We start from the raw sequence: 13031 nt of genomic DNA on the forward strand, positions 1-13031 counted from the left end.
TCAGACCTTACCCCCCCCCCACACACACACTGGAACAAAAACCCAAAATGCCACGGGAAAAAAAACCCACCGGCTTCCACCACGTGGTAGAAGATGGCACCGGCTTCTCTCTCAGGGAAAAACAAAAAACCAAACTGGGGATTCATGCAGCAGGTCGAGCAAATAGATGAGAACCTGGCGACTTCTCCGGTGTCGATCTTCTCTCCGCAGCAGATGAAGTAGGTGGGCCAGAGCCTCTCTCTCCCTGGCTTGGCCTTCCCAAGGCTTGGGGCGAGACGGAGCGGCCCCTCTCTCCTGCTGATCCCGACTGGCTCCTCTCCCGCAGGTCCCATTTTCTCTGATCTCCGGCTAAACAAGCTGTCCAATTCACCTCAAAAAAACTGCCGAAGGATTGCTGCTGCAGCTTCTCCAAGGCCAGGGAAGGGAAAAACTTCTTGTCTGAGCTAACAAAGCCAAGCTAGCCAAGCAAAACCCAGACCGCGCTGCACCCGCGAACGCCTGGGAAGTGAGGCTTTGAAAAAGCCCACAAAGAGCCCAAGGCTTCCCCCTGCCCTGGACCCACCTTAAAGATACAGCAACCATTGTTGGGCATAAAGCAGAGGATCAGGGAGTAGACTGTCATCATAAATCACCCCAAGAGAGAAGATCATCTTTTTTTGGTCCCTATTTATCTGTGCCTTGGCTGTGGAAAGACTGTCCAAGACTGTGGACAGATTCAAAAGAGTTGAGCAAATTAAAGAGGAAATGTCCCATGCCTCACCAGCATGGACCAGAGTCTCTGCTATTGGGAGCAAGTGCCCCCTGCTTGAGACAGAGGGGACACACCACCAGGTAACCTGTGCTTTTTCCTGCATGGCCACAGAGAGGACATGAGGAAGTGGGATGGAAAACCCACCTCTGCCCTGGCAGCACAGGTATGAGTTGAGAGGGAGTGTTACAGTGGGGATTCTGTAACACGATGTATCAAACAAGGAGGCCCGTGGGAAAGAAATATATATGGACCGATTCTTGATAGATGTTTCAGAGATGTTTATTTCTCCAGCTGCATGGCCTGAGGATCTGCTGAGGAACTGTTCAATCACGGGACCCGAGGGTCCTTGCCCTGCGCAGGGGAACACAAAACAACCCATGGGGAACGAGGCTGACCAGGGGCAGGCAAACCCCCGTGCCTCCCACCCAGGGCCCCTCTCCCAGGGCTACACGGCAGGGGGTAGGGACCCCGACATTTCACCCATTTATTTTGAACAAAAAGAGATTTAAAACTTAACATTGAAAACAACTGGATAAACATAACAAGAACAGTTTCAAAACAAAACAAGCCACCCTCCTGAGTCTTTAAATGTCCAAACAGATTCTCTGGAACATCTTAAGGCTGACAGAAGGGAGACAGGACTCTCCGGGTATGCTTTGTGGGGAAACTGAGGCAGGAGAGGGTTTAATTTCTTCCTTCCCCTTTTTCGTCCCCCACTCGGCATTGGAAAGGGATTTTTGGGGAAACAATTGGGAAAGGTATGGTTTTGTGAGGGAAACCATGGATGAAAAAATGGATTGGGAATACACTGGGGGTAATAGGATATAGGGTAAAAGGGAAAGGTGGGATTAGGAAAGGGAGACTGTAGGGGGGGCTTACAATGGAGATATTGTCTAACATGACTACGATTTTTAGCATATATAGTGCCTTTTACAGGAACACCATCAGGCCCAGTGACCTCTGCTGCTTGTAACCCTTTTCTACCTAGTACAATTTTGAATTCCACCACCTCTCCATCTCCCAAGCTTGGGATTCATTTTTCAGGGTTATTTTTTTTAATAGCAGTTCTGTGAACGAATATGTCTTGCTGGCTGTCACATCTTGTTATGAAACCATAATTTTGTTTAACATTATACCATTTTACTATTCCTAAAACCTCAGCTACAGTGATCTTTTCCTTTTTTCAAGTGGCTGGTGTTTTCTGTCTCACTATGTTTTTTCTTTCTCTTTCGCTTTCGGTCGCTCCCATGTTGGAATTGTCGGAGCTGCTCGTGCCTGCGCGCTCTTCCCGGGGTCGCGTTCGGGGCTGCGCGGGCCGGGCTGGGCCGCGCCACTCAGTTCTCCGTGCGTCGCCTCCTCTGGTCGCAGCTTCGCTGCCGATGCCGGGCGCTGCACCCACATCTCGGCCGGGCCCCCGAGCAATGACCCCCCTGTGCCCTGCTCCAGCGCGTGTTTTGGCCAGGCGCAGCTCTGCTCTGCTGCTGCCAGCCGCCACCCACGCGCCGCCCCTCTCAGTCGGGTGTTTACAGGGCTCGCTCCACCATGTGCTGCGCGGGGCCGGGTGGGCTCCACTGGGTTGCTCCGCTCCCGACACCGCCACCGACACTGCGGCTCGCGTGGCTCCGCCTGCACGCAGGAATTGCCTCGCTGCTCCTCGCAGAGGGCTCGGTCCACGTGGCCACGGTCTCACAGTCCTTGAGCCAAGCTTCCCTTCGCCAGGACACAGCTGACATTGCTCAACAGTCTCGGTAACTAAATAATATTCACGAAAATATTCTTCCATCGGCATATACTTTGACTCAAAAACTAACTGTGTCCAAACGGTGTTCCAAAAGTCTTTGGTAAGAATTAAATCCCAAGAAACATAGAAAAAGTTCTTAAACAACCATGCCAGGAAGTGTTTCAGTTCCTTTTGAGCTTGAATTAAGCTAAAATTTACAAATCGTTGTTCAAGAATCTTTTCAAGTTTAAGATAAATGTCCATATGCGGCTCTGAGAGCCAAGAGTCTTTCCACAGTTCCTCCATAGTTTAGATATGGAATAGCAAAACAAAAACAAGAAGAGGAATCCAAAGTTTCTTTACTCACACATCAGTCGCTTAGGGATCGGGGATCCTTCTCCTTGCAATTCCTCACCATTTGTTACAGTGGGGATTCTGTAACACGATGTATCAAACAAGGAGGCCCGTGGGAAAGAAATATATATGGACCGATTCTTGATAGATGTTTCAGAGATGTTTATTTCTCCAGCTGCATGGCCGGAGCTCTGCTGAAGAACTGAGGCAGTCACGGGACCAGAGGGTCCTTGCCCTGTGCAGGGAAACACAAAACAACCAATGGGGAATGAGGCTGACCAGGGGCAGGCAAACCCCTGTGCCTCCCACCCAGGGCCCCTCTCCCAGGGCTACACGGCAGGGGGGAGGGACCCCAACAAGGGAGAACAACCAGCATAGGAAATTCTTCAAGGATAAATGCCATTCCAGTCTCCAGTGGGGAAGTCCTCAGAGACAACAGGAGGGATGATGTTGCTTTGGTTCCTCTTGAGGGGATGTCCAGTTCACATTTTCAAGAAGTGAGCATGGAGTACTATGGCCAGAACCAGAGGGGCCCTGCCTCCAGCCAGGTGGAGGAAAGGGACAATCGGATCTACTGGACTGTGTGGATCCATGGCACATCAGACCCACAAGCATATACAGCTTTAGTTGACACTGCTGCACAGTGTACCCCCATTCCAACAAGATATGTAGGGGCAGAATCCAGCTCCATTTCTGGGGTGACAGGAAGATCCCAAGAGCTGACTGTACTGGAAGCTGAAGTGAGCCTGACTGGAAATGAATGGCAAAACCAGCCCGTCGTGACTGGCCCAGAGACCCCGTGTATCCTTGGCACAGATTACCTCGGGAGAGGGTTATTTCAAGGACCCAAAAGGGCATTGTTGGGCTTTTGGGAGAGCTGCTGTGGAGACAGAGGAAATTAGACAGCTGAATACCTTGCCTGGTCTCTCAGAGGACCCTTCTGCAGTAGGACCGCTGAGGGTGGAAGACCAACAGGTAGCGATCGCTACCACAACAGTGCCCTGACAGCAACACTGCACCAACCGGGACTGTGGGACCCCATCCATGGGATGAGTCGAGAACTGGAGAACCAGGGAGTGCTCAGCAGGACTTGCTCACCCTTCAATAGTCCTGTATGGCCTCTATGTCATTAATAGCACAAGTGTCCTTTACTGCTTTCCAAATACGTCTCAGAAGATGTTGTACTAGAATCTACCTCTTGTCATTATTTATAAACTGCAAAAAAGGTCACCAAGAATTAGATGATGGGCATAATTCTTATTCTATAATACAAATATATATTGTCATGATAACATACAGATGGAAGCATACAAATGCCTTCTCATCTAAAATGAGAAGACAGCCTGGAATAAATCCCAGCAAATTACATCTTTCATATTCACACAGCTGAACTTGCTGCTGCTGCTTCTAAATTTCTCTTCAGTTCAACTGCTTCTTTGCAAACTTCTGTGTTACTTCCAGACTTTGCATTTGACTGCCTTGAATGGCATTTGGCCATGGTTTCCTACATGTGGGGAGACCAGCTGCCCACGTGTTTCTGGAATGAATGTTTTCCACAGGACAAACAGTTTTGCAACACTTTACTGTGCTGAGATAACAAATAATTAAGCAGTTTCTTTATAAATATGAAGGTAGGACTTGTGGTCTTCCTTAAAGACCATTGTCTGTACTGAACTTTCAAATGATCCATGCAGTATTCCCAGAAACTTGTGTCTGTGTGCGACCCATAACAAATAGAAGTCACATTCATCCCAGTATTACCGCTCTTGTGATCTCAGCAGACCTAGAAGACCAAGTGTCTGAAGGAGACACTTCCAGTGTGGACCTGCAAGCACAGCTAACTACTCCAGTTTCCTGCTCTTTTCTCCCATGGAGGCTGGAGTACTGTTTGCAAACTGAAATGGTGCTGTTGCTGCATCCCCCAGGCACTTTCCTGCTCTGTGCAAGCTTGCGTATTTCTTCCATACACGGTGTAAGCTTTGCAGTTTCAAAGATCTAATCTAATAATAGATTGGTCTACATTTGTGGCATTGCCAGAAAAAGGCATATGTTGTCAGGCAGTCAAAGTCAGCAACAGTGCTTAAGTAGAAATGTGCTTAAACATTGAGAAGGCAGAAATCCAAAATAATCCATCCAAGGTTTGGCTATTAGGAAACTAAAAATACTGTCTTCCTACATATAGGGTTTCCAGGTGTACTTAGAAAAATACTGTTTGCCTGATGTCTCAAAATTATTAAAGGGCAATTCTTTTCCTTTCTTGGCTTTGGTGTGATAATAGAAGATGCTGTTGGCATTCAGCTTATCAACATCTTTAGTTTAAGATGGTTTAAGAGGAAAGAGAAATTACTGAAATAACTTGAATGGAAGAGGCATGTGTAGTGTAATGTGGGAGAGAGAGATGACATTGAGTTCCTTTTTTCTATCACACAATGTTTGCAATTTCAATTTTTCATGTTTAGATTTCCTCTGGGAAAAGTACGCAGCAATGGCTTGAACAAAGTGAATGTATACCGTAAGAACTACTGCTCTTCTCTGTGCTGGTGGAAGACTTTGCTTTTAAATTCAGATGGCTCTGTGGTCCTCCTGACCTTTTACAGAACTGCACTGAGTGGTGGATTGGGCTTTGAGATGGTTTATGGAGATACGAGGTTTTGATGTGAGTTCTGAGGCAGCAATTATGGGATTTCATATGTACATATCCCTTAAATATTAGCATATTTAGATATGTGCTCAGAAACTGGCATCTGTCACAAACATACTTCTTCTGGGGTCAGTGTGTGCACACAGACACATATTACTGTTCTAGTAAAAAATTATTCCATAAATGCCATCGCAGATCAGGAAAGGTTAGGTTTTTAATATTAATGCTTTCTCCTTTAGGCCCTCTAGTTTCACCCTAGTCAGCATGCATGTGACTCAGTCAGGAAGTAGTAGCAAAGAGGTTTGTTTCAGTGACTTCTCTAGGGAATTCATCTACTCTAACAACTAATTCTGCCTCCTGGGACCCACCTGAAGCAGCATTCCAGAAGTCCTTTTTGCCCAGCTTGTATTACCCCTTGCACTGGTAGCAGCCTTGTGCCATTTAGAAGTGACAGTACAAAATTGAGCTGCTGCTAATTTCCGCTTCTTTTGGCACTATTTCTGGAGAGAGTTGAGTTGGTAAATGTGGCTGTCACAGCAGCTATTACCAATGACACAAAATAATTAAGTTGTGGTTTCTATTATGGTAGGGCCACATCTGTATTTTATAATAATATGTCTGTGCTAGGAGAGAGTGTTATGCATGATTCTTGTGATGGATGCTTCCAGGAAAACAGGACAGGTCTCTAAAAGCAGGTTGTCTAATACTTTCCATGTACATTAAATGCTGTTGGTTACATGGCAGACCAGTAATTGAACTGCGCGTTGTTTCCACTTAGTTTTCTGATGAGGTGATGAGGAGGGCAGCATCCATCTATTTTTCTCCCTGTTGCTTTTGGAGGGAATAGCTTCTATGTTTGTTCTTTCCAGTCAGTCAAAAGAACGCTGAAACCAAGTTTACATGTGATTCTTTAATCAAGTGAATGCTTTCATTTTTTGATGTTGTACTAGTTTGAAAACAAACTAGTGGGAGACACCAAATCAGAATAACAATTTAATAGGGAAATAAAAAGAGGAAAAAAAAAAATAAAATATAAAGGCAGATAACACTAGGTTAAACTGACAGAGTCAGGATACAACCTGACACCTGTTAATCAGGGTGGTGGTAGCAGTCTGGTAGAATGGTGGCTGCAGTCCTCTGAAGCAGTGATCCTGTAGAAAAAGGGTCTGCTCTTCATCAGGTCCAGTGGTGTCTATATAGCTCCTGTCCTCTGGAAATCCAGTGGAAGAGTTGTCTCAGGTGTTCAGAATCTCAGATTATATCCACGATGGGATGCTTGGTTCCTCCCCCTGGGTGGAGCATCTCACAATGGGTTAATGAGTCATGAGGCCAAGTGTTGATTAGGCTCATTAACAGAAGATAGTCCGGAGGGAGTTATCTCTGAGTCATGCGGCAGGACATTGATGGGCCATTAACAGAGAGATAGTCTGGGGGGAGGAGGCAAGGAAACACTGCCCCACCTGATTTCAACAGCTCATGAGGATGGGAATAGAATACACTGCAAGCCAGGACAGATGTCTTGAGCCACCAGTGTGGGGTTCCAGACTTTCAGAAGTCTTGAAGATTTTTGGACACAGATGCTCAGCAGTGCTGAGAAGCCCTGGTAGTTCCTGGTTCTTGAATCCTGCTGAACTGTGCTTCATGCAGAAATTACACTGTGAACACGTGGTGAAATTTGGGGGCCTTGAGAACAATCTCTCTTTTTCTAGTATTTAAAATATTTTCTGTAGGTTGTCTCAGATAAATTGGAGAGTATTGTAGTGTAACTGAAATCCTGCTCTTTGGTTCTTGGAGACACATGCTCTTCCTGTTGCACCCAATTTAGAGGGAAAAATTTCTCCTGGGCTTAGGCAGCAAACACAGTCCACGTGCTCTGGCATTCTCCTGGAGGGGCCGGGAGCCCTGCGGGTGTTGGGGATGCTACCCAGAACTGTGCTGATGCTTTGCTGAACGTGAACATGAGTTTGCAAAATGTCATGCTAACCTTCCTGCCATTGCTGGGGACCAGCTGGATAGAAGCTGGGTTTTTTCAGTAGATGTTGCTGTACATATGTTGGTGTGTCAGGGAAAAAAACCTTTTCAACTATATGTGGTGTTAAGCCTTAAGGCTGAAGCTTTTTTTGTTTGTGTGTCTGCAGTGGAAGAATCCCAGGTCACATTTGATTTGTATGTCCTGTTAGAGGTGACATTGTGCTAAATGCTGAACAAGCTGGGGATGCTGCGCTGCACGTGACCTGTGATGTCAGAAGATGAGCATGGAGCAGAACAGAGGCCACAGGGGATTGGGCAAGGGGAAGCTCAGCCTTGTGTCAATTGGCTTGATGGCTGCTACCACTCTTCTTCACCTGCAGCACCTGAGGAAGGGGAGAGGACCAGCACAGGAAATTGGGATTCTGTCTGTTGGTGGCAAAAGCCTCTAAAGCAGCAAGAAGAGATATTGGGGCTTGGCTGAGAGATTAGATGTCAAACCTTGATAAGGCAAGAAATTTCAGTGGGCAAAAAGGGAAGGCAGGTGCATACATGAACCGTGGAAATGCTTTTGGAGGGTGCTGGAGTGAGCAGTCAGTGAGCAAGGTTTTTTCCTCTGTGTCAGTGCAACAAAGCAGGTCCTGGATGTGATGGGAAGCCTTAAGGGATATGGTAAGAAAAGTAACTAAGAACTAAGTAATAAAAATAATAAGAGTTTTACCAGCTCCATTGTGCCTGGGCAGGCAGCACAGAATGTGGGTCACACAGTATGAGTTAGCCAGAAATAAAATCTAGGTCTGTTAATGCCTCAGGCCTCTCCATAAACACCAGACTGTGACTCTTTCCTTCAGCACAGCTTGGATGGGAAAGCACCTCCATTTTAGGTGGAAGAGAAGGCTCTGCTCAGTCCAGCTGCTAATCATGTTCTCCTGCTATTTGCCTTTGCCAGGTGCAAGTTCTTCAGCCTCACAGAAACCCCTGAGGACTACACTATCATTGTGGATGAAGAGGGATTCCTAGGTAAGTGTCAGCAGGTGCCACTTTGGTATCCAGCCTGAGGGTGGATGAGGAAAACATGTCATCTCGCTGAGACTGTAAACCAAAATGTTTGTAAAACAGGTCTGTTTGCCAGTGCTGGTACACCCAAGTCTTAAAGAGTAGTTTAAGCATGCTTGAAAAAGCAAAACCATCTGCATATGATTGCATTAAAATGAGCTGGCCTGTGTCCCCAAGCCTCCACAAGCATACCACATCTTGCATTTCCAGCTTCTATCAACCTCTATCTTTGAAAGGAGCACTTGAAGATGAATAGTTTGCATCATCCCTACCACAAGCACAATGCTGTGGAGTTGTGAATCGGCTCCTTTGGCTCATCACCGAAAGCTGTGATTTATCCCCCTTTCTTACACCCAGCTCTCCCTGTACGAAGTGTGCCATCTTTGCCTGGAGTGGCTGAAAGGGTCAAAGGTGGGTCACAGAAGGTGGTTGGTATGTGCTTGAGAGCTGCAGATTCTTGTCATTGTGCAAGTGCTGATGTAGAGAATGGTTTGGCTCTGTAGATGGAAATAGTTTGTAATAACCTTTATCATGTGTGGAGGTTTTGTTTGTAACAGTGTTATTGAGGTGGTGGAATGAGGAAGTGTTGGGCAGCTATCATTATTTTTGTTCAGTTGCTCTTTCTGTGTTTGGAATTAAAAGTCTCATTTTGAGGTCAGAGAAAATTCATTAAAATATGAAAAAAGAGGATTTTGTTCCTGAATAGGAATTAACTGTTGAGAACCTTCTTGTTACAGTGTAAAATTCAATGGTTTTGTAATATCCAAACCACAAGGAGAAAATCTGAAATGACACCATCTTTGTTTAGTACAGTTTTATGATCAGTAGCCTTGCTGAAGTAGGCCCTTTTCTGCTTCAGGATTACTCACAAACATGTAATAGAACAAGCTACACTTTAGTCCAGTACAGTGGTACCTGAAGATTTTAATAAATTAATCACTAGGCTGAGAATGCTAAATGGATCTTTACAGCTACATATGTTTATAATTTGGTAGTTTGGGGGTTTGATTGAAAGTCTATGCCATGTACTTTTGCTCCCAGAAGAGGAGGTGACATCGAGTTCTGCTCCCAGTGTCCCTTGTTGTATTTTTTAAAGGGGCATATGTGCAAGAATTTTACTACTATTGGTAGCACCAGCTTTTTTGTTATCAGTGGCAATTGAGGAAAATTACTTCTAATTTGGTTTTACCATAATAGTAGGATTCAGAGCCTCCCTCTAAGAGCTTCATGTTAAGCAAACGCTCACTAAAGGAGGAGAAAGTTTCTGGGTTATTTTCCAAGGGGCACAGCACGTAGCAGAGCAAGAAACCCAGAGATTCTCATTCTTAGGAGGGAGTCTGTGTCACTGAACCAGCAGGTGCCAGGGGCACCAGCTGTTCAGGTGCCCCTGAGCATGCCTGGAGCATGCTCATCTCCAGCATCATGTCTGTCTGACATCTATGGCACTCGTTTCTCTGCCCAGTTGGCATGACACAGATTTTTCAATTCGGTCACTGGTGACAAGCTGAATTGCAGCCACCCCTGTACAGTCTCCAGCAGCTACACTGCTGTTTATCTCTCTAGAAATTATGCTGGCTTGAAACAAAGGTGAGCTCAAGCAGTGGTCTTGCTCATCCGTACTGAGGGACTGTTGCACTGTGCACTATTGGTTGTGCTCAGAGCAAATCCCAGGTCTGGCATGACCACTGTCCTCAAGAAGCTGCATGTCCCACTGGTGCCCAGGTTATCTCTGTGAACCAGGCAGCGCTGCTGCAATTCAAGCAGTAGTCCTCTCTGTTTGAATCTTCTGCTACCTTGGCTCTCTCTGGCACCTGAATTTAGTGCTGATAGTCACAGTGCCCATGTACCTTCAATTGGGCCACGGTTTTGGGATATAACATCCCTGTTTTTTTCAAATACACCATGTGCAGTTGGGGTGCTAAAGCAGGGCTTTGCAGGAGAAAAGATAAACTTCCAGACAGTGCATAGGAATGAGGGAGTATGCTAAGGCCATCCTCTGCTACAGTATGGTGTGGAAGCCAGGTGCAAAACCCAACCTGGGTAGTAGTGTCACAGAGCTGCTGGCTTCATCACCTTTTCTGTGCTTTCCTTTTTAAGTGATGATCTTCTGGCAAGACCTGTATACACCACATCCTGCTAACTCTCTTACCACAGCCTCATATCCTTTGGGTTTGTATCCAGCCCATGTTCTTCTTTCTGAATTGTCACCACCACATCCAAAGCTTCATCTCAGAGTTAGCCCTGTGTGCAATTCCATCCCTGTTCCTCAATTCAGTATGGTGTAAATTTTTCATAGTCTGGAGAAGTCCAGGATCTAACATATAGTTACAGTGAAAGGACTCTGCTTCATTCCCTGCTTTCCCTCACAGTCTAGCTAAAAATGTCTCAGCAAGATAAAGTTCACTTTCCCATTGTATAGCCTGTAATCAGCACACGGGCTTGAACAGAATCAAAATCTCTGAGTTCCAGCATCCCACCTTCTTGCAAAACAGTACCAATCATGTCTGCCTTGAGTGCATCAGCTGCTTCTTGTCCTGAGTAGTGAAGTGCCAAATTCAGCTCAAGAATTACAGGGTAAATCTTCACCTTTGATGAGCAGTTCAGATAGCAAGTCCAACAGTAAATGACTTTCTTTTCTTTCCAGGTAACTTTTTTTCTTGCAACACTTAACAAACTCAATGTAAATCTCTGAAGGACAGGTTTTTCTGTATGGAAAATGAGAACCTTTCTTTCTCAGGCACCTGTATGAATTATTGCTGCAGCAGCAATGAGAAGGTTGTCCTGTTAGATGGCATCTTCCATGTTAGCCAGGCTCTTTCTCCTGCACATCACAAATACCACTGATGGGAAAAGAGCAGGCCGAAGAAATACTGGCACTTTCATCAATCCTTGAGGTTAACACTTAAAACATACTGACATGCAGTAAACATTCTTAACTGTTTTGTCAAAAAATAATCCCTAGGCTTGTTTCCCTGAGAGCAGCAAGGGAGTCAGGGTGGTAAAGAAGTTGTTATTTCTTCTCCCCAGAAAATGTCCACAGTGCAAAGCCGTAACCTGCTTAAGCATTCATCATGCTGAAGGGGAACAGCTACAGCCTAATTTTTTGCTTTAATTCCCTGGTGGTGAGGTCGGGATTACATTTGCACAGAACCTTGTTTGTTCCAGTGGCCATTTCTTGGGCTTTGGCCTGCTAATGAGGAAGAATTTTATTCAGCAAATAACACAGGGAACTGTGCTCAGAAAGCTCTTTTCCGGGCTGATACTGAGATGAACTAGCAGAAAGTTTGGTCATGGGCCCTCCTGCATGAAGACAAATGTCTCAGCTAGTGGGGTGCTTGAACAGCCATGTGCGGTCTTGGCATTTATCCCCCTGCTGCACAGCCAGCACATGGCAGAAAGGTGGAGCGGCTGCTGCTCCCTGAAATACAGGAACATTTGTTTGGCTGGTTTGCCTTTTTCCCAAAAGTTTGGCTGAAAGCAGGAGCTGTTTGTGCATTTGCAGATATGCCATAATCCCTGTGTTCTCTGCATAGTCTGTTCCTTTTTCAGAGAGCAGCAAGGACAGACTCACTGTCTCTGGGCAGCTGGATGAACAGAGCTTCTAGTGTGTGGTCTTGCTGGTCCCAGTAGTCTCTGTTCATCAAAGGTTTTAGCTTTCACACACTGAAAGGAAACACATGCCATCACACCTGGACATAGCTGTCATCTTGAAAACCCTGTTTATATGCACTGGGAACATCTGCATAAATGGAGCCTGGTACAGTCTGTCACCCAGGTGAAGCTGCTCTGAAGATGGATTATTGTAAAGCAACATGTTGCTAACATTTGCAAGGTGAGGTTACTGGCTTCCTGGCCTTGGCACTTAGTTGATGTCCCTTGCGTCCAGTCTTTCATATAGGCAGTGAACTTTGAAGGTATTGAAGTAGGGAAAAAGAAATCAAGTGCTAGGGTGTCAGGGTTTGATGCTGGCTAAGTGCCAGGCACCCACAAAAAAAACCTATTCACTCATTTTCCTCTGCTATAGCTCAGCAGAGGAGGAGAATTTAAAACAAAAAACTTCATGAGTTGAGATAAGGATTAGGGGAAAAACATTTTAAGGGCAAAACCGGCCCCAGCCGCCATGCCGGGAAGGGCCTCGGCGGCCGCGCCACAAAGAGGCCCAGCAGCCCCCTCTGAGGGCCCGGCAGCCCCATCGCCACCCCTCAGAGGGGAAGATGAAAGAAACTTCCCGCACTTTTTCCTTTCTTAAATATGTCATCACAGAGGCGTTACCAACTTCTCTAATTGGGCTAGCAATCTGCCCTTTGTCAGAGCCTTCAGCGATGGGCTCTGTCCTGGACATAGCAGAAGTTTAGTGCAGCTTTTCCCACCCACTAAAAACCAGACTGTGTTAAACCAACACATAGGGTCAAGGGAGGAGTGAATCACTGTGATTTTCAAATTTGTAAACATGCATATTCTAGGTTCAGGGAAATTTGGGGTGAGGGACGCACATCACCTTCATGTACTCTGGTCTTCTTTCTCCTAGAACTGGCAAGCCC

General features: G+C 45.9%; 1 protein-coding gene across 3 annotated transcripts in view; it reads left to right on the forward strand.

Moving 5' to 3' along the window:
• The window catches only part of CASTOR2 (cytosolic arginine sensor for mTORC1 subunit 2), a 143022-nt gene that overhangs the window by 65501 nt on the left and 64490 nt on the right, over positions 1-13031 (forward strand). For all 3 annotated transcript variants that reach the window (XM_039563009.1, XM_039563010.1, XM_039563011.1), the window contains exon 2: positions 8384-8454. In XM_039563009.1, coding sequence (XP_039418943.1) covers positions 8384-8454 — 71 coding nt within the window. The remainder of the gene's footprint in view (positions 1-8383; positions 8455-13031) is intronic.

This window comes from Corvus cornix, chromosome 19 (genome assembly GCF_000738735.6).
Source record: "Corvus cornix cornix isolate S_Up_H32 chromosome 19, ASM73873v5, whole genome shotgun sequence".
Taxonomy (NCBI): domain Eukaryota; kingdom Metazoa; phylum Chordata; class Aves; order Passeriformes; family Corvidae; genus Corvus; species Corvus cornix.